Source organism: Molossus molossus, unplaced genomic scaffold, assembly GCF_014108415.1.
Source record: "Molossus molossus isolate mMolMol1 unplaced genomic scaffold, mMolMol1.p scaffold_m16_p_22, whole genome shotgun sequence".
NCBI classification, from domain to species: domain Eukaryota; kingdom Metazoa; phylum Chordata; class Mammalia; order Chiroptera; family Molossidae; genus Molossus; species Molossus molossus.
Window position 1 is genome coordinate 20646560 of NW_023425358.1, and position 27093 is coordinate 20673652.

The 27093-nt window shown below is 48.1% G+C and overlaps 1 protein-coding gene across 1 annotated transcript; it reads left to right on the forward strand.

Annotated features, from left to right (window-relative positions):
* Nucleotides 1-14397: 14397 nt before the first annotated feature.
* Nucleotides 14398-25810, forward strand: LOC118639825 (SEC14-like protein 4). The gene is made up of 12 exons (XM_036276373.1): nucleotides 14398-14460; nucleotides 17129-17204; nucleotides 19300-19343; nucleotides 19625-19684; nucleotides 19814-20002; nucleotides 21626-21721; nucleotides 22025-22085; nucleotides 23313-23396; nucleotides 23957-24063; nucleotides 24135-24274; nucleotides 24365-24534; nucleotides 25644-25810. The coding sequence occupies exons 1-12, from the start codon at nucleotides 14407-14409 to the stop codon at nucleotides 25781-25783; spliced, it is 1221 nt and encodes a 406-aa protein (XP_036132266.1). The 5' UTR covers nucleotides 14398-14406; the 3' UTR covers nucleotides 25784-25810.
* Nucleotides 25811-27093: the final 1283 nt, after the last annotated feature.

Sequence of the window (27093 nt, forward strand, 5' to 3'; positions counted from 1 at the left end):
TGTTCGGGGTAAGGTGGGGCTGCTGTGGGGATGCAGCCAGCCAGGTCTGGGCCCACAGCATACAGAGAGGGCTTGAGATCAGTATTTGACTAATTATACCTTTTTTAAAATTAAATTCCATTTTCTGTTCTACTTCCTGCCTCCCCTTAAAGGGGAGACCACAGAAGTAAAGGCATTTGATGTTGTGTTTTTGTTAATCAGCCTCAGTGGTGGTGACTGGTGGGGACTGGGAACCCTAAGAGAACGTGGTGGGTGCTTGTGTGAATGTGTCTATGGGACAGAGCCCCATGGTGTGGCAAGGATTTGGTATGCACCAAAATTTGGTGTGTTACATGCTGAACTCCTGTAGGGTTGAAGGACTCCCACCAAGACCCAGAAAACCGTGTGTGTGTGTGTGTGTGTGTGTGTGTGTGTGTGTGTGTAGTCATCCAGGGACTATACCAATTGCTTACTCCAACTGATCACTGGTTATGTGCCTGGCACTGGGCTAAGTACTTTATGAGCATTATCTCAATTTATCTTCATCAAAACTCAGAGACATGGGGACTGTTATTATCTCATTCTAGAGATGAGGAAGGAAGCTCAAAGAGGGAAAGTCACTTGGCCAAGATCACACAGCAAGTAAGTGATAAGACTGGATCAGGTAGAGTGTGTACCACATGGGGATAGACTCCAAGTATATGTGCATGTATATGTGTGCACATGTGTGTGTGTGTGTGTGTGTGTGTGTGTGTATGTGATAGGGAGTTGGGGAGCATTCAGTGGGATACTGAACAGCAGGCCCTGGGCCCAGACTACAGGTTTCTTGTACAATCTCATTAATCTCACAATAACCCTTTGAGGCAGGAACAGCAACTGTCCAATTTCGCAGATATAGGAACTGACATCCTGAGATAGGATGGGACTCACTCAAGGTTATGTATCAAACCAAAAACTAAACCATCTCCCTGGGACCCTGAACCCCTTCCATCTCCAGAGCCTGTTTACCCCATCTCTGCCTGTCCCTTCTCCCCCACTGACCACTCCAGGCTGCCTTACACTCTGCTTGTGCTCCAACCCTACCTAGGCCCTGAGTTTCCCCCTTCCACCCTGGACTCAGTTTATTAATCCAAAGACTATTTGGTATTCATAAAATATCTGCTGTGCCCCCAGCCCTGAGCTGGCCCTAAGCATACGGCAGTCAGCAAGTAGGCCTGGGCTCGTGTCCAGAGAGAAAGATGACGGCCAAGCAACCAAAGCATATTGGGTATGACGAACCAGGGTGGGGATGCATCTACTCCAGTGGTTCTCAACCTATGGGTCGTGACCCCTTTGGGGGTCAAACAACCCTTTCACAGGGGTCGCCTAAGACCATCGGAAAACACATATTTCCGATGGTCTTAGGAACCGAGACACCGCTCCTCTATCTTTCTCCAGGCGGGTCCACCCACATGCAGATACGCCCATATGCAACATAGGGAACTGTATTCAAGGGTTGTGGCATTAGGCAGGTTGAAAACCACTGATCTACTCTAACCACCTGCCTCTCTTAGCCTCCCTAAGGAGACAGGGCTCCTTTCTGGGACTCTCAAGTTTCTAACCAGGAGCCAGCAAACAGATGTAAAAGGCAAACACCTCAGTGTGACTCTGTTGGAGACCTGCTTGTACCAGGCTCCAAAACAGTGCTCATATACTTTACTGGAATAATTAAAACATCCCAGCTTTATAGACCAAAGCTCAGAGAGGTTAAGTGACCTACCCAAGGTCACACAACTAATTATGCCAAAGCCAGAATGCAAAGTCAAATCAGTCAGCTCTTAATAGAAGCCTGGGCTTGAGTCAGTCTTTCACCTGAGAGTGAGCTTCTGGTCCAAGCAGGGTGGGAAGAGGTTAGGATGACCAAGTGTCTCAGTTTCCTGGGACCATCCCAGTTTTAGCCTGACATCCCAGGAAACCCCAGCACAGTGGGTTAGTCTGGGAGAAGTTTGACCCCACCAACCCCTGGAGCCACTGCCTGGACCCTCATAATGTTCTTTGCAGCAAGAAATAAAAACCCTTGAAACCTTGATTTAATTCATATGGAAAGAACTAAACAAAAATGAATAAATAAATAAAACTAACAATAGCTTAAGACTATTCTCAGGAAAAGATGTTAGAGACCCCAAATTCATGAGATAATTTTCTTTCCCTTTTATTAATTAAGGATAGATGTGACTTAGTGCAATACAATAACATCCTGGGGTTTGTGGGAACCCCGTTATTATATTTCCTTGGGCCTAGAAATGCCAATATTATTATTATTGTTGTTGTTATTATTATTATTTTCTTTATTGATTTTGAGAGAGAGAGGAAGGGAGAGGGAGAGCGAGATAGAAACATTGATGAGAGACAACATCGGTTGGCTGCCTCCTGCATGCCCCCCACTGGAAATCGGACCTACACCCCAGGCATGTGCTCTGATTGGGAATCGAACCGGCTACCTCTTGGTGCATGGGTTGATGCTCAACCACTGAGCCACACCAGCTGGGCAATATTATTTTTATAAATAGATTTATTTAAACTAAAAAAATAATAACAATCCACCCATTTCTCCCATCTCCTACCTCCACCTCTAACAACCTTGAATCTGTTCTCTGTATCTTTGAGCTTGTTTAAAAAAATTCTGGCACTTCTAGGCCCTTAGGGATCCAAAGAGAACAAATCTGGCAGGTAGTAGATGCTAAGAATATAAGTTACTTCATTAGCATTTACTATCTGTTTAATTTAAGAGCATTATAATGATTAACTCATTTATTAACATAATATTGTTATAATAAGTAGTTGCCAGGTACTGGGCAATCACTCTGTGCGGTGGGAACTCCATGCACAAGCCTCTTTGCTTCCTCAGGAGGGGACTGAAACACAGAGGCTGAACAATCAGCCCAAGGGCACCCAGCCAGGCAGCCATAGAGGCGGGATGCAAAGTCAGGTCAATCAGATGCCAAAGCTGGTCCTCGCGGCCTCTAGATCTTCAGCGTCACTCCAGCTGGCCACTTCAGCCTCAGGACTGAGGGCTCTTCCATGGCCGAAAAAGTCTGCGGTCTCGGGGCCACCATGGCAAACTCGCTGCTGCTGCTGCCCAAGCAGGACCCCTTATGCTCCACGTGGATGCAAGCCCGCAAGGCCTGGCCCCAGCTCAACCTCAGCCACCAGACCCGCCAGGGGCTTAGGAATCTGCACTGCTGTGGCCTAAGGTGGCTGCAGCCGTGGCTGCAGCAGGCCCAGGCAGCCGTGCAGACTGGAGGGAGGGCGGCTGTCTGGTGCTGCATGCGACAGCCCCAAGGAGGCCCAAGATGGGACCCCCCAGCCCAGCCTCTGCTCCAGTTGCCCCGCAAGCCTCCCCATCCGACCAGTGTAGCCAGCCAGCCCAGGCTGCACATTGCTGCTGCTGCTTGCGCAGGATTTTACGTTTAGCAGGATCTGTTGGTGACTTGCCTTTATGACCAGGTGCAGGGGTTTGGCTTTACCGATAGCTGAGGCCAGCCTTCCCAAGATGTCGTGTCTACCTACACCCACTCTAGCCTCTCTCAGTGCAGTTCATTACTTGATCCTGAGAAAAGCAAGATGAAAAGGGAAGGCTGAACTTTGCTCAGATCTCATCTTAACCAAAATGATAGATGTTGGTTGATGAAGAATTTCTTTCATCTGTGTTCTAGTGTGTTGCTAGAAAATCTGAAAACCTCCACTGTAAACTTCATAATCAGCCATCCAGGTTTATCTTACATTTTTGTACAAGAGAGTCCCACTTTCCAGATTAACACTGAGTATTTGGCCTTTGGGTCTGGCAGCAATAGAAAAGTGTGGGAGCAGTGGGGGTGGGGGTGGGGAGAAAGCCTTTGTTTAAGCAATAGTGCCCTTTCAGCCCTGGAAGAGTTAATCAATGTCTCTTGTGAGGTTGTCATTCTGCCCTGTCATTCTTATTTGTGGATCTCAGGATATTGGAAAGGTAGCATTAAATAGATACCTGATTAACCTGTGCTTAAATATACTATTTCCTGTGTTGACTATTTGGAATGTGATCTGGGACAGACAGAATTTACTCTTCCAGGTTGCTTTTTTTTTTTTAATCCTCACCCAAGGATATGTTTTTATTGATTTTTTAGAGAGAGGGGAAGAGAGAAAGAGAGAGAGAGAGAGAGAGAGAGAGAGAGAGATTGATGTGAGAGATACATTGATCAGTTGCCCCCTGTATGCATCCCGACCAGGAATCGAACTTGAAACCTCAGGTATGTGCCCTGACTGGGAATTGAACCTGAAACCTTTTGGTATACAGGAGATGCTGCAACCAACTGAGCCATCTGGCCAGGGCCAGTTCCTTGTCTCTTTATAATAATATTCACTATAGGTCATTAGCTGCAAATCTCAGAATGAAAGAGCTGCCCTGTCATTTGCCTTTTTATTAAATTCAGGCTTGCCTTTAGTCTAATTTCCTGCAGGTGTTTAAGGATGCGCTCTTCAGTCCCCAGAGGGTACAGAAAACAAACGTTCCATTAGAGGGAGTGGTCAGAGGGCCAGACGGACTAGAGTTGGCTGAGAAGCCTGTATAGGCCTTTCTCAGGGGATTCAGAGGTCCTGGAGACATGACTCTGTGGTCAGCTCCAGGGTGTGCTGGTCAGATCAACAACAGTGCCGTTGACCTTGGATGTCCATTTGATTATCAATGTTGATGGTTTGGGCTTGTTATTTCTACAGACTGTTGTGGTTCAGGATGGGTAGGAATGAGTCTGCATTGGAGTTATTCTTAATCATTTGTGTGTGTGATTTCCAAAGTAGTATATGCTTATTTTAAGAAAATAAAAGAAATATGTGACTTAGAATGTGACAACCCTTAGTGGCCAATTTTGTGATTCTTTAAAGTAAGTTCTTTCTTTCTCTTTTTTTTTAAATCCTCACCCAAGGATATTTTCCAATTTATCTTCAGATAGAGTGGGAGGGAGGGAGAAGGGAAGAGAGAGAAACATTGATGTGAGAGAGACACACTGATTGTTTGCCTCCCACAGGACCCAAACCAAGGCCGGGAACCAAACCACAACCAAGGTATGTGCCCTTGACCAGAATCGAACCTGTGACTCTTGGGCCAATGCTTTGACTGTTGAGCCAAACCGGTTAGGGTTAAAGTAATTTTTTTAAAAGATCAATTTATAAAAGAGGTAGATATGAAAATAAATGGCAATATTCTCGAAAAAAAAGCATGAGGTCTCCATGGGTCTCTGCTGCTTATAGCTTCCAGGAACAAGGCTGCTCTTGCTGCAGCTGAACAGTAGGGGGCACCATGGTGTCAAATTTGTTCTTTGTCTGTCCTGATATTTCTGTCCAGGTGGGGCACCATGGTGACTAGTCATCCCTTGGCCTGACATATGAAAGCCAGAGCATGAGTCATGGCTGCCACCTTGGAGAAATTCAGTGGAACCACCTGTTCCTCTCTATTATAGGTTAAATTGTACCCTCTAAAAAGATACGTTGAGGTGATAACCTCCCCAGTTCCCTATAACTGACTTTATTTAGAAATACGTTGTGTGTTTTTTTTCTTTATTGATTTTAGAGAGAGAGGAAGGGAGAGGGAGAGAGAGAAACATCGACGAGAGAGAACATCAATTGGCTGCCTCCTCCATGCCCCACACTGGGGACTTGGCCCACAACCTGGGCATGTGCCCTGACCAGGAATCGAACTGGTGACCTCTTGGTGCATGGCTTGATGCTCAAACACTGAACCACACCAGCTGGGCAGAAATATGGTTTGTGTACACGTAATCAAGATGAGGTCATGAAAGTGGGCCCTAAGCCAATATATTCTTAAATAAATATGGTATTTTTATAAGAAGTGGAAATGCCATGTGAAGACAGATGCATGTGAGTGAGAGCAGAGATTGGTATGATGCAGCTGCAAGCCAAGGAATGACAAGGGTCAATGGCCACCAGCAGCAGCAGAAGCTAGGACTTCACCCTCAAGGAGGCAGTGCTTGGGATTGACCTGAATTTGATGTATCGGGCTCCAAAACCCAACTGGAATGGAGGACCCGACTACTCTGTGGAAACCACTATTGAGGCCAATGTGCCCACCTGCAGAGGGCAGAGGCCAGAGGAGCCAGGAGAAGTCTGTAAGACCCCAAAGGCAGCATGGGTGGGACAGATGTGGGTTGGGAGATGTGAATTTGAGGATTGACTTTACCAGTTATTAGCTGAGTCACCGCCCTGTTTGGGTTTTGGTTTCTTTTATCTGTAAAATGGGGAGATCCAGGTTTTCCAAATTATACAACAATACAGTTTGGAAATTTGGAAAATATAGAAATATATAAAGAAGAGGGAGGAAATCCTGTCACCCAGAGAACTACTATTAATATTTACTGTCTCTTCAGAAAAATACATTAAAATTTCATAAAAATGGGTTCATATCATATATATACCCTTTTGTAATCTACTTTATTCATTTGTCAGTGATAAACATTTTTCCATTTTAGTAAAGTTCTAAATGTAGGTTAGTTGTAATATATTTACCATTATGAAAAAGTCAGTAGCAAAGATCCTTATAGATAAATCTTTGTACATATCCACAATTTTTTCCATAGGATAAAATCCTAGAAATGGAGGGTTTTTTCCCCAAAGGATAATACACATTTTAGGATTTCTGATACCTTTTACAGGGTAGTGCTCCACATAGATCAGCTATGTTTGAATGTGTCCATTTTCCCCCATGCTTGCCAACATTATCTGTTAATAATTTAAAAGACTCTTGTCATCTTTAAAATGAAAACTGATATTTATTAATGTTTTACATTGGATTTCTTTTCTGACTGGTGAGATTCAAATTATTCCTAATGCTTTAATTTTTTGTTTGTTAATTATCTCCTACTATGTCGTGCCCATTTTCTAGAAAAGTATTTTTCTTGTTGATTTATGAGTGCTCTTTACATATTAAGCACATTGACCTTTTCTGTCATATTTGTGGCAGTTTCCCAAGTTTGTAGTTTTCCTGTTATTTGTTATTTTTGACTCTGTAAGGTTGTCACATTTAGGAGGCTTTTTCATTGATTTCTCTGTTGCTTTTATGCTTAAGAAATTCATACCTATCCTAGAGTATATGGGTGTTCACCTCTGCTTTCTTCCACTTTGTTCCCACAATGCCCTTATTCCTTTGCCTGTGGACCACCCTCTGCTATCTCAGAGCATCTTGTTGGGGGAGGGGGATAGATGACATAAGCTTGGCACCCAATTCTGAGGGTGCTGGAGCTGCAGGAGCTGAGAGCAGGGGCTGACAGGAAGGCTGAGTTCAGTTACCAAGGGAAAGGGAAGCCCACGTCAGAGCCAGCCTGTCCTCAACCTCAGGCTCTAGAAGGTACTGATCCGAGTCTCAACCAAGATGGCCCATGGGCCAACATCTGGACAGAGAGGGGAAGAATACCAGGCCTAGAGGGGCAGGCCTGGAGGCAAGAACTTGTCAACACAAGAACATGTGCTGAGGTTTCTATCTAGACCAAGAGCCTCAAGCCTTCCGTCCTGGGAGGCACCAGGAGCACACCAGACGGGAAGCAGTATGCCACAGGACAGCCCTGAGCTTGCCCTCCCCCACTCCCCTCCTTCTGTCAAGCCTCCCTGAACCTTCACAGAGTCCCCATCTTGTTCCCACAGGCAACTGAAAGCTGAAGGTGCCAAAGTTCATCAGCTCTGACCAGCTGCTACCTGTGGAATCTGGGGGGTTCATGACTGATCTGGATGGCAAGCCCAAGTGCCTGACCAAGTTACAGGGTGCCTAAAGGTCAGGGAGGAAGATCCTATTCTGGGACTTTGTGCTTAGGTAGGAATAGTGGCCACTCACACCTGGGCACAGCTGGGAGGGGCCTGGAGTTCAGGCAGGTGGTCATCAGTGGGGCCCTGTCCCCTGAATCAGTGGGAGCAGACATTGGCTTTAGGGTTTCCCTGAAGACCAAGAAGGGGGAGAGCAGCAGGTAGGGGAGCTGAAAAGGTGCTGCCCAGCAGGTGCTACAATTCCTACCTGGTGCCATGGATGGGATCCTCATCTGCCTCAAAGTGGGTGTCTGTAAGGGTTGGCAGGTAACAGCTCTACCTGGAGCTGAGGGGTAGGGGTGGGTGCCTAGACATGTGCACAGGTCCCACCAGGTAGGGTCCTTGGCTCAGACAGGCACAGAGCGGGGCTGGCTGTGGGCAACGACTTCCTCGTTTGGGTACCTGCACAGGGATTTGCCACTATGGAGGGCAAGGTCCCAGGTAGGGCATACTGTCACAATGTCTGTCTCTCAAAGCAGATGTCTTAAGATTTGACACCTACAACCTGGTTCATTCCCAACACAATATCCACACTGTGAAGGCGCTGCTTCTGGAACAAAACTTCACAGAGAAGATGGGGAAATCTAGGCGAGGCTTGTGGCTCCCACACCCTCCTCTTTGATTTCTATGTCCACAGTGAGTTCACAGCCTTCCCTGGTCAGAGATGGACCCTCAAACTCCCCAGAGATGGAACCCCACAACAGCCAGTTCCAGCCCATCTGTCACAGTAGGTCTGCATCGTAGGAATTGTTGGGGCAGCGTCGATGGCCACCATCGTAGGAATTGTTGGGGCAGCGTCGATAGCCACAGAAAAGCAACACAAACACTCTATTCCCATTACTATTTCTGGTGACCTCAAGTTCAGCAAAAACTCTAGGTCTGTTTTTATGTACCAATACCAAATCATGAGTTTTTGTTCTAAAATATATTGCATTAATAGAAAATTTGAAGTATTTCCAACAGATACAGGAAACAATTGCCATTGACAAGATAGGTTTTTTACTCAGAGCTCCCAAGGAGGGGGCATGTCACACCATGGGGACCATGGAGAAGCACCCGGGTCAGTCATGAGGTAGAGGGAGAAATTGTGGCAAAAGCCTTTGTTATGATTTCTACAGGAAGAAATGGGTGAGACAAGGGAAGCAGGCTTAGGATTGGGTAGTTGAAATAATTTCTGTGGGCTCTGGGGCCTGGGGGCTGTCCCTGGTTGTCTGGTATCTAGTCGTGGGGTGAATAGGGCAGGGGGATAGTGGTCCCAGGTGTGAGAGCTCAATATAGGAGGTGGTTGGAGTGTGGGCTCTATATTAGTGGGTTTGTATTTGAAAAGCACACTCATGAGTGAGTTGTTCTCCCTCTCTGGGAATTGGCTATCCTGGGAGGGACAGTCCCTCTAGAATCATCAAGGCCCCAGATGTCAAAACATCAGAATATAGAAAATAAAAGATGTGGTTAATACAGTTACCCAGCAAGCTGCTCTGAACTGAAATTCAGTCTCACAGCTTTCCCCATCTGGAAGGAACTTTTGACCCTTGTTTCTATCTCACACATACAAAGGAGGAAGAAGTGAGGGAAGAGTGTTCAAGTCAGAGGGAATAGCATGTGCAAAGGCCCTGTGAATAGATTGGGAGCAGCAAAGAGAAAGAGAGAGCTCCATACATTGCCCACCTGATGTTCTATGGCTTGGGAAGGCCAGAGGCCTCCTGGATTTTTGTAGGGAAAGAAATCCAGTTGTGGCCCCAGAACCTTAACCCACCTTCTCCCCTTGTGTGTCAGGTCTTTGGGAGTAGTGGGTGAGGCTCCCCTTGCCTATCCCTTTCTCTCTCAGGTCCTTGTGGGAGCAAAGAGTATGGGCGGATGTTGCCATACCAGGCCCCGTTTTCCCCTAGGGTTGCCCTGAGTTGGTGAGAGAGCCAAGGAAATCCTCCCACAGTTACCTTAGAGTGTAATCTCCACCCTAGGAAGACCAGGCATAAGGTCACCCTTGCCCTGGACATCTGTGTCAGGCAGGCACTCCCTCCCTATTCTTACCCCCAGGGTAACCCAAGCCCACTCCTACATATTTGGAGGAGCATCCAGTGGCATCTGTCCAGCTAGATGTCCACAGGGTGGGACCGATTTTGCCATGATGTGGGGCAGAGCAGGCAGGGACTCCTGCAAAGCCTGATTGCACCCTAAAAATGGTGATGCCATTCACCCAACAGAGTTTCCTTCAATTGACAGGTTACAGGCTTGAATTAGAACCGCAAGCAGGGCACCTGTGGCCATGGAGAGACGCCGGTAATTTTCAGAACATGTGGAAGGTGGGAGGGAGAGGTAGTGCAGTAAGTAGGCAGGAGGTGTGGAATTAGTGTTACATACCATGACAACACCATCATTGCAGTTCAACTTTTCAGCCCACGAGCCATAAGGCATCGAGGGAATGAGGCATCTTTTAGAAGGTGGGAGGATAGGGGAGTCATCTATTTCCCAAACCACTGGCACCCAGATGGTTGGAGCAAAAGTCCTCCATGCCCAGCAATAGCTGTGTTGGAAAGACAGGGACTTGAGGGTGACCTGGAACCATGGAGCTGAGCAGACAGAAGGACATGGCATCGTGAGCACCTAGCCCTGCATCAGCCTGCCTGGGTCCTAGTCCTGTCTTTGCTGCTTGTTGACTGAAACCTCAGGAGGCTCCTTATTTTCAGTTTCCTGGTCCAGAAACAAGGATAATAATAGTGCTTACCTGAGAACATGTCTGGAAGATTAAATGAGCTAACACTGCACTGTCCAATAAGCCTGAGACTGAGTGGCTTCAACAATAAAATGTATTCTCTGACAGTTCGGGAGGCTAGAAGTCCAAGATCCAGGTGTCAACAGGATTGGTTCCTTCCAAAGGCTGTGAGGAAGAATATGTTCATGCCTCTCCCCTAGCTTCTGATGGTTTGCTGGCAGTCTTTGGTGTTCCTTGGCTGTGGAAGCATCACCCCAATCTTTGCCTTCATCTTCACATGGCATTCTCCCTGTGTGCATGTCTGTGTCCAAATGTCCCCTTTTCATAAGGGCACCAGTCATATTGGATTAGGGGCTCACCTTACTCCACTATGACCTCACCTTCACTAATTTCATCTGCAATGACCCTGTTTTCAAGTAAGGTCACATTCTTAGGTACTGGGGATTAGGACGTCAACGTATGAATTTTTGGTGGGGGATACAGTTCAACCCCTAACACCACATGTGGCTATTTGAGCATTTGAAATGTGGCTAATGAGAACTGAAATGCACTATTCTGTTAAATGTACACTGGAGTTCAAAGACTTGATGCAAAAAAAAAGGCAAGCTATCTCATTATTAATCATTAATCATTTGTTAGTCATATTGATTACATGTTGAAATGATAATATTTTGGATAAGTTATGTTAAATAAAGTATATTATTATAATTAAAATTTTTGCCCTGGCAGGTTTCTTTCAGTGGTTAGAGCATCGGCCTGCAGACCAAAGAGTCTCAGGTTCAATTCCAGTCAAGGGTACGTACCTCATTTATGGTTTGATCCCCAGCCCTGGTGCGGGTTGTGCAAGAGGCAACTAATCAATGTGTCTCTCTCTCTTTCCTTCCCTCCCTCTCTCCCTCCTTCCCACTCTATTTGAAAATCAATGGGAAAATATCCTTGAGTGAGGATATAAAAAAAATTTTTTTTATGTAGATGCCAAAGAATTTCAAGTTGCCTGTGTGAAAATGTGTGAACAACAACAATAAAAAATGAAACATACTCACAGATACAGAGAACAGACTGATAGTTGACAGGGGTGGGGGTGGGGGGATTGGTTGTGAAAGGGAAGGGATTAAGAAGTACAAATTAGCAGTTGCAAAATAGTTATGGGAATGTAAATAGAGTAGACTATAGGAAATATAGTCAAGAATGTTGTAGCCCCGCTGGTGTGGCTTAGTGGTTGAGCATCAACCCATGCACAGGGAGGTCACCCGTTCGATTCCCGGTCAGGGCATATGCCCAGGTTGTGGGCCAGTCCCCAGTGGGGGACATGCAGGAGGTGGCCAATGATGTTCTCTCTCATCAATGTTTCTATCTCTCTCTCCCTCTCCCTTCCTCTCTCTCTAAAATCAATAAAGAATAAAAGTAAAAATAAAATTTAAAAAATGTTGTAAAAATTATGTATGGGGCCAGGTGGGTACTGGAAATATAGGGGAGGGACACTTTATAAAGTGTATGATTGTCTAACCACTATGCTGTACACCTGAAACAAATACAAAATAATATTGAATGTAAACTGTAATTGAAAAATAAAATTTAATAAAATAATCAAATTACCTGTGTGGCTCCCATTGCCTGAGCTAATATTTACAAACCCCTTAGAACAGGGACTGGCCCAGAGAAGATACCTATAAGTGCTAGTTAAATAGACTTCTCTTTGGAAGTGACTTGTTACCTGTGGTATTTTTAAAATATAGCTTCCTACTCCTCAGAAACTGGGGAAAGTTGAGGACAAATTTCTTTTCTTGTCTGGCCCTCCTTTAATAAGTGGACTTTGTTTTACATTCCAAAAGCATATGGTATATATTGTGTGATTCTATCTCTTCCAAATTATTTTGTGGTATTTTTCCATGTTGTGATAAACTCTTTATCATCCACATTAAGCACCATGATTTTCTGAAAAATTAGTTCCAATTTTTCTATTAACAATGCACAAACAACTTTAAACTGAAAATATTTTTTGTTAGGATGATTAGGCAAAGTAGTAAACTATTGAAGGATCCTAATGCATATTGTCAAGTAGTTTTCTTGAAAAGCTGAACCAATTTCCAGTCCTGCCAGCAATCTATGAATGTCTCTATTTCACTATCTTCTAACCAATTTTATTATTATTACTTCCTTCCTTTCTTCCTCCCTCCCTCCCTTCCCCCTTCTCTCTCTCTATCTTTCTCTCTCTCTTGTTAAAATCCCTCGAGGACAGCACTGTCCAAATGAAATATAATGCAAGCCACACATGTGAGCCACACATATAATTTTAAATTTTCTGGTAGCCACATTTTTAAAAAGTAAAAAGAACAGGCAGAGAACAAGAAGTTTTTAGGGTAGTGAAACTATTCTGTGTGATATTGCAATGGTGAATACATTTCATTATACATCCAAACCCATAGAATGTACAACCCCAGGAGTGAACCTAATGAAAACTATGGACTTTGGGTGACAAGGATGTAGGTTCATCAATTCTAACGAATGTACCACTCAGACAGAGATGTCCATAGTGGAGCAGGCTGTGTGTGTGTGAGTGGGGACAGGGGAGTATATACAAATTCTTTATGCTTTCTGCTCAGTTTTGCTGTGTATCTAAAACTGCCCTAAAAAAAAAAAAAAGTGTATTAATGTATAAACTTCTAAATTAGAAAAAGTAAAAGAAACAGGTAAAATTAACTCAACAATATATCTTATTAACTCAACATATCCAAAAATATTATCATTTCAACATGTTATCACTATAAGACATTAATTTATGAAATATTTAAAATTTTTATACTAGGTCTACGAAATTTGGTGTGTATTTTATACTTACAGTGCATCTCCATTTTCACTAGTGACAAGCCACGTTCCCAAAGCTCAACTGCACATGTGGCTCTTGGGCACCAGATGGGTCAATGAAAGCCTAACACTTAGTTTAACACCAGGGGAGAGCAAAGGGCAAAGGTTTTGGTAGCCTGATTTCCCGTCTCCTTTACCTTCGCTTCCCACCTGCTCCTCTCTCTGGAAAAGTTCTATCTATGAAACTTGAATTTTCTCACCTTCCCCAGAGAACTTTACCTGGCTCTCAGGTGCCATCTTGGACACCTGTGTCGGCAGCCTACCACCCTTTGGCCTCCCAAACCCTCCGTCACCCCACCCCAGGCTTCCATTTGTTCACTGCCACCCCCCTCTCCCGCCTTTGGACTGTGGTTGTTACCCCTGCAGCTCTCTGCTCTGGTGACAGCCTCAGGAGTAATGAGTATGAAATAAGATTCCTACCAGCCAACACTTACTGGGTGTGCAGTGCCAGGCAAATCCATGGTGGGTCATCTTATCTATACCCTCCAGACCGGCTTGAAGACTGGAACCATTTTGCATATAAGGGCTTTCCTAGCAGCTAGTGAACATTGACAGGCAAAGCCAGTGTTCAAAGTCAGGGGAAGGGGGTCGGGGCCCCTTGGGAAGAAAGGCCTGGGGGCCACCTAGAAGGTTGAACCAAGTTTATAGAAAGCTCCTCCGTTTTGCTAAAAGGGGATCTCGGTGTTTCCTGAAACCTGCCCAGGTGTCCTCTATGCCCTCCCCCTTCACTGCCGCGTGGGAACCTGTAGGAGCCCCTGGGATGAGGAGGCCTAGAGGTGGAGGGCACCGGCTGCCCCGACTGAAGTCTGCTCTGGGACCCTTTGGGGGCGGGTCACCTCCTTGCCCCAGATAGGGTGCGTCTTGGTGACTGACGGCGGCAAAAATCCCAGAGGGGAGGAGAAACCTGCAGCGGGACAGGGCGGGGCGAGACCACGGATCTCCCGTAGGGGCGGGACCAACATCTGACCAGCAGGGCAAAACCAGGAGCCCGCGAGCAACCTGAGCGGCAAAACCAGGCACCCACAGGCACCATGAGCGGCCGAGTCGGGGACTTGAGCCCCCAGCAGCAGGAGGCGCTGGCCAGGGTGAGAGTCTTCGGGAAGAGCCAGGGCCGGGAAACTTGGGGAGGGCCGAGCAGCCTGACACTGCTCACCGGGCTGGAGCCCCTACTGCACCGAGGAGAAAGGGGACTCTGGAGAGCGTCTCTGTCCAGCCGCGGGCGCCCGTTTGCTCAGGCAGCTGTGTACAGAACACAGGACGGGAGTCCTTCTCTGGGTGACGCTGGGGCCCAATCCAGCTTTCCATTCCCGCGGGCTGCTGGCCATAGAGCCCTGGCTCTTGTTCCCTGATTGGAGGGTGGGGAGGAGAGGAGGGTGTTGCCATCCCGCTTCAGGGCAGTCTAGGACAAACAGATCTGTTCAGATTGCAACATTTGTTTGGCTTCCCTTTGGCTTTCTGACTTCTAGGGGCCTGGGTTTCCCCCCTACTGTCAATGTTTTCGTTAAAGAGTAATAGAAGACTTTTTGGTAATTTCAAGACAGTCTCCTAGGCTACACCTGGGAGTGTCATGGCCCTGGGAAGGGGGAGCATATCCAAGTCTCAGGTGCCACAGCATTAATGCAGTTGGCAGATGGCCAGGGGCTGGAAACTGTGACTCCGGGTCGGGGAAGGGGATACGGCACAGTCCTGGCCCACTTTGGGCCTGTGAAAAAGGACAGCTTCAGACTTGTGAAGGATTCCTGTTGAGGCCCCTATCCTCGGGAAGACCTGAGGGTTCTCCAGAGAGGAATAAGGACTCTGGTGAAGGAGGCAGACCTCTCGTGAATTCCTAGTGAAGGAGAGATTGGCCCAAGTGAATGATGGATTCCCTGTGTGAATTCTCAGGTAAAGGAAGAGATTCCAAAAGCAGAGGGTTCCTAATGAAGGAATGGTTCTCAAGAGAAAGAAAGAGCGTACCCTGGGTAACCCTCTCCCTCCCCCACTGGCAATGGCCTCAGAGAAGCCCAGATACAGGCTTGTAGGAGGGACTGGACACCTGGCCTTTGGGGGTGAATTATGATGGCGATGCCTGTGGACCAAAAAACTTTAAACAATGTAAAAAGAGTTTATTCTTATTTTTACCATTATTTAAAAGAAATGGATGGGTTTTTTTTTAATTAGTGAAAAAGACAAAAATAGAAAAAAGGAGAGAAGTGAGCGGTCACAGAGTTCTAGACAACAACGCTAGGGACATTTCCTTCTAGCTTTTTCCTAAACCTAGTTTAGGCTACATGTGATCCCACCGCCAGATGCTACTTTCTCCACATGGCATCATTGTTAGTTTTTTCTCCAAGTTCCTCCAGACCCTTCCCAGCACCTGCTTAGTGGCTTTCTCTTTTACTTGACATGAGTTCCAAGGGTGGAGTGACCTTGAGGTTGGAAGATGCAAACTCCTCCTGACCTTGCAATTTTCTTAATCTGTCCCTGGGGAAGACACCCGCGCGCCCCCCCCCCCCCCCCCCCCCCCGCCCCAGTCTCAGTTTCCTCATCTGCAAAGGAGGAATGTGACCTTTGCTCCTCCTGCCTCAGGGCACATCTGTGAGGCTCAAAGGAGCAAATCTGGTCATCTGCAGGGGTTGAAGGGTGCGGAGTTATTGTTTCTCAGGTAGTATTGCCCCACTCCCAAAGAAACGTCCTTGGGAGCCCAGAGACAACAGCTGTTCAGTGTGCAAGAAGCTCCATTCCAGGTGCCTGTTCCAACTGGGGATTATAATAGCAGATGCTGTTGCTGTGTTAACAATGGAGATGTTTAAGCTGGTTATTCATTTTTAGTCATGGGAGCAATACATGAGTGCGTTCTTACTTTACACATCATTCATAAAGCTAAAGATGGTTTTGTGGATAGACATCAAGACAGCTTCATATGGCTCTTTTGGCATCTGTTTCTAATCTCAAACTCAGTCACAGGTTCCCCTGCACACCCAGCCTCCAGGCCTGTCTTCAGCTCCCTTCATCCCCATGGAACTGGGGTCTCCTCTCTATCTCACACTTGAGCCTCAGTTCCAAACCCAAACTCCCAGTGGCTTTCCCAAACTACCGGTAAGAAAAGGCATCCCCCAGGGGTCAGCCACCCTCCTTTCCCCCAGCTGACGGTGTCTGGATGGTGCCCTGGCTTCTCTTTCAGTTTCTCTGCTGACCTTTGCCTGGGATTGTTCCGACAAAGACCCCCCTGTCCAGGGCTGTGGGCAGTCCTTATTGCATTTATGTGGTACCTGCTGTAAACCGGGCAAGATGCTGTGCTTTACCTGTACAAACCCCTTTGATTGGCACAAGTTTATTATTATTCCCACTTCACAGATGAGGAAACTGAGACTCACAAAGGTTAAGTAACTTGCTTCCAAATCTGAATCCTCAAGATGCATACTGTTCCTAACATGTTCTGGTTGGTCAGCACCAAATACACCAGGGATCTTTGCAAAAATTGGAATGGCAGGGCTCCACCTCAGACTTATAGAGTGAAGGTCTTGGGGAGGGGCAGAGATTGCTGCAAAGTTTGAGGACATAACTCTTTCAGCCATGGTGGGCTGGAGGGGTGGGTGTGCTCCATTCCCAGGTGGCAAAATAATCCAGGTAGCTGCTGCTAATTGTTTCGTCTCCTACTGCAGGGTCCCTGGGCAGGGCTGATTGCCTGACTGAGGGTGGGAAGAGTCAGGGATAGGGTCGGGGGTCCCAGGGATCATGGGAGTCCCTCTGACAATCATATTTCCTCCTCAGTTAAGGGACAATCTCCAGGACCTGCTGCCCACCCTGCCCAAAACTGATGACTACTTCCTCTTGCGCTGGCTACGAGGTGAGGCTGGGGAGATCGGAGGTCTCAGGAGAGGATGTGGGAGACTGGGGGACAGTGGTAAAGAACACAGGCTCTGGAATCAGCCCACTTTGGGCTAGAATCTGAGCTCCCCTTCAAATTGGCATGGCACAAAAACCCCACTGAGCCTCAGTTTCTTCATATGCATATTTGGGGTGAGGCCACCTCCCCAGTGACTGTTGTATTAAATGAGAGGTTGTAGAGCCTGGTGCTGGGTGGGCACAGGGTCCAGGTGAGGTTAGAGTTAACACCTGGGAAGTTGTCGTGACGACAGGCCTGGCCAGGCCTTGAGTCAGATATAGCTGAACACTGCCTTCAGGACCTGCCTTTGGGTCTATTTCCAGTTCCTTGAAGACAAGGCTTGCTGTCCTCTTAGAGAACCTGACACCAAGCAGGTGCCCAGCAAACACTTCAGTGGATGTAATTAAAGGTGGAGGAGTTTCTTCTAGGAATTGCTGAAACAGTGTAAAATGATTATGATAACAGAAACCACCCCAGGGCTTAGGGAGAAATTTATTTCAACTCAGCAGACCCTATGGAATGGATTTTGAACTTGAAAATCAAGACAGAGCTGGTGGCCTTGGTGGTTTTTTCTGGAGGTGGTTCATGATCAGGCCAGAGGAAGCCTGGTGGCATCTCAGGCCCCTTCCATTTGAAAATCTCTGACCCTGCCCTGGCCGATTTGGCTCAGTGGGAAGAGCATCAGCCCGTGGACCAATGAGTCACAGGTTCAATTCTGGTCAAGGGCACATACCTCACTTGGGGTTGGTCCCCGGCCCTAGTCGGAGTCGTGCAGGAGGCAACCAGTTGATGTGTCCCTCTCACATCAATGTTTCTCTCTCTCTCCCTCTCTTTCCCTCCCTCCCACTCTATCTGAAGATAAATGGAAAAATATCTTCAGGTGAGGATGAAAAAAAAAGAAAATCTCTGACCCTGGATCTTATTGAAGGCCCATCACAGGATGAATTCCTCAGTGAACCAGTGGTCTCAGAGAGCAACAGTCATGGCCTTTCTAAAATAGAGCAAGCATTATGTCTTCAATTAAAGTGCATTTATGGCCCTGGCTGGTTTGGCTTGGTAGTTAGAGCGTTGGCCCACAGACCAATGAGTCATGGGTTCAAGGGCACATACCTTGGTTGCTGTTCATCCCCATCCCTGGTTGGGTGGGGCAGGAGGCATCCAGTCGATGTGTCTCTCTCACATTGATGTTTCTCTCTCTCTTTCTCTCCCTTCCTCGCTCTCTCTCCCTCCCACTCTATATGATGATAAACAGAAAAATATCCTCGGGTGAGGATTGTTTTTAAAAAGTGTATTTATGTCTTCAAAATAAGTAACCACAACAATATCTACCATTTATTGAGAATTAACTATGAACCAGGTCATGTGCCAAGCACTTTGTCTCACGTCATCCTTTGAATAACTCTGAAAAATATATTATTCCCATTTAATAGAGTAAAAACCTAAGGCTCAGAGAAGTTAAGTGACTTGCTTAAGGTTGCACAGCAAATAAAAGGACAAAACTAAACTTCAAGCCCAGGTCGGCCTGACTCCAAAGTCCATGCTCCTCACTACCCCTAACACCAAGGGGATTTCTGCTCCCAGGGATTCATCAAATATCACAGGCTAGATTAGCCTTTATTTATTAAAATTTTTAAAAATTTATTGATTGATTTTAGAGAGAGGAAGGAAGAAAGAGCAAGAGAAATATTGATCTTTTTTTCTACTTACTGTATTTATGCATTCATTGTTTCCTTCTTATATGTGTCCTAACTGCGGAATTGAACCCGAAACCTTGGCATATCAGGATGACACTAACCAACTGAGCTACCCAGCCACGGCTAGATCATTCTTTAGAATGAGGAGTTTAAAAAGGCCTGCAAACTAAAATTAAGAGCCCTCCAAAGTCTTCTAGAGAATTAAAGATCCTTGCATTTTAACAAACTTTCCAGACCCCCAGTGTATCCTTGGGGTGTCAGGAAAAGTCAGGGGGCACCCCACAATTTCCTCATGAGTTTTCAGAGAATAGCTTATTCTAGATTCGGCCTCAAGCCTCCTCTTACCTAGACTCTTCTTGCAGCCCAGAACTTTGACCTGAAGAAATCCGAGGACATGCTCCGGAAGGTGAGGCCCCATTCTCATGAGCTTGCTGCCTCCTGCACGCTGTACCACAGGGATCAGTGACAAAGGGTGGGGACACTTGCCCTGTCCCATTGTCGTGTTTCTTCTTCCTTCCTCCTTGGATCCCTTTCTGCATCAGACCCAGGTCCCCCACAGTCCTTCTGGTGTCCCCATCTCCAGTTCAAAGTGGGTAGAGCCTGGGAATGCTTTGGCAGGACCTTGGTGGCTGTGGGCAGAGGGACCTTTGAAGCGGGCTGTCTTCAGGTCCTGCTGTGTCTCCACAGCACATGAAATTCCGGAAGCAACAGGACCTGGACAACATCTTAACATGGCAGCCTTCAGAGGTGAGCTCCACACAGCGTCCCCCAGGCCATCTGGCCACCCTCACCTCACTCCCCGTACACCATGTCCAGCCACCTGATGGAGCAGAGACATGGCCTGGTGGGCTGGTTTGAGTCAGGACCTCACCACAGGTGGTCCAGCTGTATGACGCAGGCGGTATATGTGGCTACGACTATGAAGGCTGCCCCGTGTGGTTTGAGATCATTGGGAACCTTGACCCCAAGGGTCTCCTCCTATCAACCTCCAAGCAGGAGATGATCCGGAAACGCATTAAGATGCATGAGCTGCTTTTGCAGGAGTGTGAGCTGCAGAGTCAGAAGGTGAGTGACCAGGGCCAGGGACTGGGGAGTGTTAGGGGGGGTAGAGTGTGGGAAAGGTATCATATTAGGTCCAGTCTGTCTAAAAGGTGGCACCAAGACCATGAAGGGGAGATACCCCTGCTTCTCCCCCAGCCCTCAGCACTCCAGACTCTGGTGAAACAGCTTCTGCAGTCACTCATCTGCAAGCGTCTAACATGCGCATGGCACTCTGTGCTAGCATGAGCCAAGGGTCACCAAAGCCCTTTCCCCTTTCCTCTGACCTTAAGTGAGATGCTGACCTTGGGTGCAGTGAATGGTCTTCTTCTGCTCCCCAGGAACCCTGGTAAGTTGCATAACTATAATCACCAGATGGGGGATCCATGGCTTGGGATGTCCCTGAGAGCAGTGACCCTGGAAACTGGACACATCTGTTGTGGGTCCCTAGAAGCTACTGTGGAGTTGCTTCAAAAAATACTGAGTCCTGTGGGACATGGGACTTCTAAGCCAAGAAGGACCCACCTTTGCAGATCTTCTTGCCCCAGACTGTTTCCTGGCCTGTAGCCTTCAGAGTGAATCTGTTGCGTCTGTGTCTAATGAGCCTAAGAAGAAGACCCCCAGAGGGAGCTGTTAAGTCCCTATGGGATGATTTGGCGAATGGCTGACTTCAGGTGACATGGACAGGGCCTGTGTCCCCAGCAGCTGGCACAGTGCTGGACACAGAAGACCTCCACAGATCTGTGGCAAGCATGAGAAACTGCAAAGCACTATATTTAGTGCCTGGTTTGAATAGGTGTATGCTCCTCAAGCAAGATGGCGGATGTTAAAGAGTCAAAACAATAGGCATGGATGTCTCAGTTGGAGCCAATAATTATGGTGCTGACTATACTACTAACCATATCTGTTTATATTTAACAGGGACCAGCCATGTGCCAGGCTCATTAGGTACTCACAGCAACTTCATCAGAACCTGGACTTACTCTCATTTTATAGAGAAAGAAAAGTAGTTAAAAACCCACCCGAGGCCCTGGCCGGTTTGGCTCAGCGGTTAGCGCGTCGGCCTGCGGTCCAGAGAGACCCGGGTTCGGTTCCCGCTAAGGGCACGTACCTCGGTTGCAGTTTGTCCCCGGCCCTGTTCGGTCGTGCGGGTGGCAGCCACTTGATGTGTTCCTTTCACGTCGATGTTTCTCTCTCTCTGTTCCTCTCTCTCCCTCCCACTCTACCTGAGCAAAAAATGGAAAAATGTCCTCGGGTGAGGATAAAAAAAAAAAAAAACCCACCCAAGGCCACACAGCCTGCCAACAGTGTAGCTCTGGCTTGGACATAGCTGTGGGACTGCAGACACTGGCCAACGTAGTATATACTATTATATCTAGAGATTTCCAATGAATAAGGAATGAGGATTTTAATTCCACAGTTAACTAACTCCAGGCAATAGTGTTGAACAAATAGTGTGATAAGGGCCACTGTGCCAGGGCTTAAATGCAGCATCTCCTCAGACCCTAGCTAAGTTCGTCTGCTTGGAAAACACTGTGGGCAGCCAAGGGTGGGGTGGCAGGAAGGTAGGAGCTGTGCCCAGGTCTCTCAGGTCAGTATCTCCCAGCTGGAACTGTTGTCTGACCTCTATATCTGTTCCATCCCATGCAGCTGGGCAGGAAGATTGAAACAATGTTAATGGTGTTTGACATGGAGGGACTGAGCCTGAAACACCTGTGGAAGCCAGCAGTGGAGGTCGCCCAGCAGGTAAGGTAAGCAGCTGGCTCAAGGCCAATAGGGAGCCACTGCCCACACTAGCTTCAGTCCATGGAGGAAGGGAATGCCACCCAGGAGTCCCACAGAGAAGCCAGTGGCGCTGGCCTCGGGTACCTCCTGCAAGGAGAAAGAGGAGCAAAGGTATCACAGAAGAGGAGAGTACACCCTCATAGGAAGACGGTGTGGGCCAAAGAGTAGGGGGTGGGGACTCTTGTCTCAGCAGCCTCAGAGGCCACCAAATCCAGGCAGGAATGTTTCAGTGTAGCCTCAACCAGACTCTTCTTGACTTCACAGTTTTTTGCCATCATGGAAGCAAATTATCCTGAGACACTGAAGAATTTAATTATTATTCGAGGTGAGGATTAATTGGGCAGTGGGGGAGGAGTAGGAAGTGGGGGATGGGCAGTGGGTAAGCCACCCAGTTCAGGGCTTCTCAAATCATCCTTTGTGAAGAATGGGTTTTTTATTAATTGGTTGGTGTGTTTTTTAGTTTGTTTGTTTCTTTATTGATTTTAGAGAGAGAGGAAGGGAGAGAGAGAGAGAGATAGAAACATCTATGAGAGAGAACATCAGTTGGCCACCTCCTGCATGCCCCCCACTGGGGATCAGGCCCACAACCTGGGCATATGCCCTGACCAGGAATCAAACTAGCGATTTCTTGGTGCATGGGTTGATGCTCAACTGCTGAGCCACACCAGCTGGGTGGTTGGGTAGTGTGTGTGTGTGTGTGTGTGTGTGTGTGTTGTTTTGTTTTTAGTTCAGTCTTTCACAGACTGATACTTTTGGAATATACAAAAGCAATGTCAAATAAGTTATAAGTTTCTACATTTTTGCTGTTATTTTCTTTACTTATCTGAGTGTGGACTGGTAACAGATGGTCTATGGACTATACAGGTTGGTGGACACACTTGGGGCAGGAATGGTCCCTGTCTGTGACAGCCATATATATAGTGAGGGGGTTGTCATATGTGCTCTGGGTTAGCTGATCTGGCTTCAAATCTAGCTAGCTCTATGACTTTGAACAAGTCTGTTGAACTTCATGAGCCTCAGGTTTCCCATTCTGTAAAATAGGGATGCAATGGCACCATCCCCATGAGATAGCTATGAAGTTACATGAGACAGTCTGTGGAGAAGGCGTAGCACAGAGCCTTGCCCCCAGAAAGGTCCCAGTAAGTGTGAAGTGATTCAGGTGGGACATGAGGTCTAAGGCAGATGCCCCACCTAACTGCACCCAAGAGGATTCCAAGGCAACCTGGGAAAACCTTGAGAGCGAAAAGGAAGATGCACCAGGGGGGAATCAACACTACTGAAGCCCTACAGCTGAACAGGGAAGGCAACTACTTATTGAGAGCCAAGCACTGTGTCAAGTATTATGCATACACTTAAGTTGAATCTCCATTTTATAGTTACAGTTAATAGCACTAAGACTCAGAGAGGCTGAGTAACCAGCTGAAGGTAACACAGCAGGAAGAGTCAGAATCTAGATCTGTCTAATTCCTGTCTGGCTCATGCTCTTGAGTGTGACTTTATATATGCAAGTCCTCGCTGGTTCAGTTTCCCAAGGTAATTTCATGTGTTTCAGCCCCTAAGCTATTTCCTGTGGCCTTCAACTTGGTCAAGCCGTTCATGAGTGAGGAGACTCGAAAGAAAATAGTGATTCTGGGAGGTGAGTGACGTGGCTCCCTGGTTGTGCCCACCTTCCCATCTGCCTAGGAATCAGAGGTCAGTGCTAAAGGCTTCATTTCTCCCTGGCTCATCCTCTTTTTTTAAAAATATGTTTTTATTGATTTTTCTAGAGAGACGGGAAGGGAGAGAGAGAGAGAAACATCAATGTGAGAGAGCTACATCGATCAGCTGCCTCCTGTGTACCCCCCATTGGGGATCAATCTCGAAACTCAGGCATGTGCCCTGACTGGGAATCGAACCGGGACTTCTCAGTCCATGGGAGGATGCTCAATCCACTGAGCCACACTGGCCGGGTGGGGCTCATCCTCTTTACCCAGGCATTGATCTTGGCCTGACTCCACTGGCCTTTGCACACTCAGACAAGGCTTTGGACCCTACATCTCAACTTGGGTGGCCACATACAGCTCTCGGGTGCTCTCATGAGTAGGCACCCCGGGAAGCAAGCCAAGAACACATCAGGTCCCCTCCCAAGGCTTGGCCCACTCTGCCTTCTGTCAAGCCTCTCTGAGCCCCCAAAGATCCCTCCTCTTGCTCCCACAGCCAACTGGAAGCAGGAGATGCTAAAGTTCATCAGCCCCGACCAGCTGCCCATGGAGTTTGGGGGGACCATGACTGACCCTGATGGCAACCCCAAGTGCTTGTCCAAGGTATGGGGTGCCCAGAGGATGGGGAGGAAGGGGTGATGGTTGTGGTTCCACTCACCCACCCTCACCCACAGATCAACTACGGAGGCAAGGTGCCCAAGAGCTACTACCTGCACAACCAGGTGAAGGTGCAGTATGAGCACACGGCGACCGTGGGCCGCAGCTCCTCCCTACAGGTGGAGTTTGAGATTCTGTTCCCGGGCTGTGTGCTCAGGTAGGGATGGTGGCCACTTACACCTGGGCACAGCTGGGAGGAACCTAGGGCCCGGGCCAGTGGTCATCAGTGGGGCCCTGTCCCTTGCAGGTGGCAGTTTGCATCAGATGGGGCAGACATCGGTTTTGGAGTTTTCCTGAAGACCAAGAAGGGAGAACGACAGCGGATAGGGGAGATGACAGAGGTGCTGCCCAGAGAGCGCTACAATGCCCACCTGGTGCCCGAGGACGGGAGCCTCACTTGCCTCGAGGCCGGCATCTGTAAGAGCTGTAGCGTTCATAAGAGTTGTTTTCTTCCTTCAAGCAAAGAGATGAGCTGACGTGTGTGGCCAGTCTGGCTTCTCTCTTTGCCTCCTATTTGCAGCTTTCAGAGAGGGTGCGGAGGTCTGTGCAAGCTCCTAGACTTCATGGGCACCAGGGTGTTGGATCTGAGTGCCATAGGTATGGGTACAAGGATAGATTGAAGAGAGTGGGATTCACAGCCTGGGGCCAGCTCCTGAGTAGCCTCCACACTGGTCTGGACAGGCTAAGGGACAGGTAAATAAAAAGCATGAGATTAGCTTTAGGGGGTCCCAAACTGCCCAGGTGCATGGACTACCCCACTCTGGGCATCCTGAAGAGATGGTTCTTCCAGGTGTGTATCTTTCCTTCCCAGGATGCCCAGGCCAGTTACAGTTTGGTCGGTTTTATCCAAAACAGTGCTGCCCAGGGACACCACAGGCTTCCCACCTCTCCCGGGATCAAAGCTGGGAGAAGGGGGACCCAAGCTTGTTTTCCTCTGGAGAAGGAGAAGAATTTTTTGCTAATGCTTTCATTAATACATACCTAGTTTATCTTTGTGCAAAGGAAGAATTAGGAGAGTGGAAACAGAAACTGATAACTCATCATGTCCCAGAGTCCATGCTGGCCTTTGGCATTGAAGGACATGCCCTCTATGAAAGGCATGATGAAAAAGTGGCCTATGGGGTTCAGTCCTCTTTTCTGGGAAAAGCAGGGCTTCTCTCTGGGTTGGAGCATCAGGATAAGGGAATCTCGGTCCCTCCCCTTCCTTGCTCTGTAATCATCAGAAAGGTGTATCAACTTCTCTAAGCCTCAGTTTCCTCATTCGCACAATGCAGATGATGGTCTTCCATGGGGCTATGAATACTGATGTAATGCCTTGCACCTAGAAAAGGCTGATACATGCTGGTGGCTATTATTAATTCTTTAATGAGCACAGGCATCATCCAAAGAGATGGCCATGAGCAATGGGGCTGGGCAGTGGCTGACCCTCCAGCCCCACCCATAGTCCTGGGTGGCCAGTTCCCAAGGGCATCAGGTATGCAGTTAGGTCAGGCTTGAGTTGCCTGATTACTTCTCTGTCCTTGCAGACGTCCTGTGTTTCGACAACACCTACAGCCTGATGCATACCAAGAAGGTCAGCTACACTGTGGAGGTGCTGCTCCCTGACAAAGCCTCCCAGGAGAAAATTCAGAGTCTTGAGGCAACAAGACCATCCCCAGCACAGTGAAGAGGCTGGCTGCCTCTGCACCTGTGCTCTCCAGCCCCCTTAGCATCCTACTCCCTGTCCCCTGGCCTCCCAGGCAGGGTGGTGCTGGAGATGACCGCAGAGAGTACTCACCCCACATCACCATCTCAGCTCCTCGGGGGCCCACCTGTCACAATGGCCAAGCAGGAAAGTGATATGTAGTGCGTAGGCCACCTGAGGACTCAGACAAGCATCTTATCCCCTGTTCTCAAAGGAGAATGAGAACCTCAAGGATGGACCAGCATCCACTGAGGAAGGATCCTGCCTGCAGAAGCTGCCCTGAGACCCTCCTGATAAGGTCCACCTGTCCCAGGACTCACTCACACCCGGCATCCAGACTTGGGGGCTTGAGCCCTAGGTCTTGCAGGGAGCACAGCTTCAGGCCCTAAGAGCAGGGAGGCTCAGCAGGGATGGGCTGGGCCAGCTAAAGGCTCCTAGGTGGAGGGACAGGGCAGGGCTCAGGGTATCAGTTCTGGCAGAGCATCGAGGCCCCTCCAAGGTTGTTCTACCACCTCTGGAGTGAGACCCAGCAGGGATAATCACCAGGAGAAAAGACCATGCTCAGTCTTACCCAGAGCTGAGTGGGTGAAGATTGAGTTTCCAGGGGATTCCCAATGACGCCCTCTCCCTCCTCACCAGCTGTGATCCAGCTGACATTCAGCTTGGGTTCTTTCCGGCTGAGAGTGGGGGCCAGAACCAAAGCAGAGCTGGAGTAAGGTGGACCATGCTGGGATAAGAGAGGGGAGCTGCCATCCCATAGCACTCATCTTAGGCTCTGACTTACTTCTTGGAGAACCGCCTAGCTTTTCCTCCATTTTTGTGTCCCTCCCAAGGGGACAGCTGACAGTTGGCTGCCCAACACCTGACCCTACCATGCAACCCAGCAGATGGCCAGTGATGGCTTTTATTTCTCAAAAGCTGGCTCTCCTGGTGCCCACAGTGCACAGTCAGGACCACCATCTGCTCTGCTGGGTGGGCTGCACACAATAGAGCAGAGCTTGCTGTGGAATAAACTGAGGAAGCCACCAAGCTGGGTGTGACTCTGTGGGTTGACTCCAGGTGGCAATGGAGCCATTGAAAGGGGTCTGGGTACCAGGCTGTGCTACCCTGCCCCCTGCCCTCTGGCTGGGCCAGGCCAGTGGCCACCAGTATTTCTGAAGACCTGACTCTGGGGTGGCTTGGCCCTCGGCTCTGGATCTCTGCCCATGAGCTTCTTGTTTGTCCTTGTGTACTGCTGTCCCACAGGGCAAAGGAGTACTGTCCACCCGGGTGATGTCCCCAGGACTGAGTGG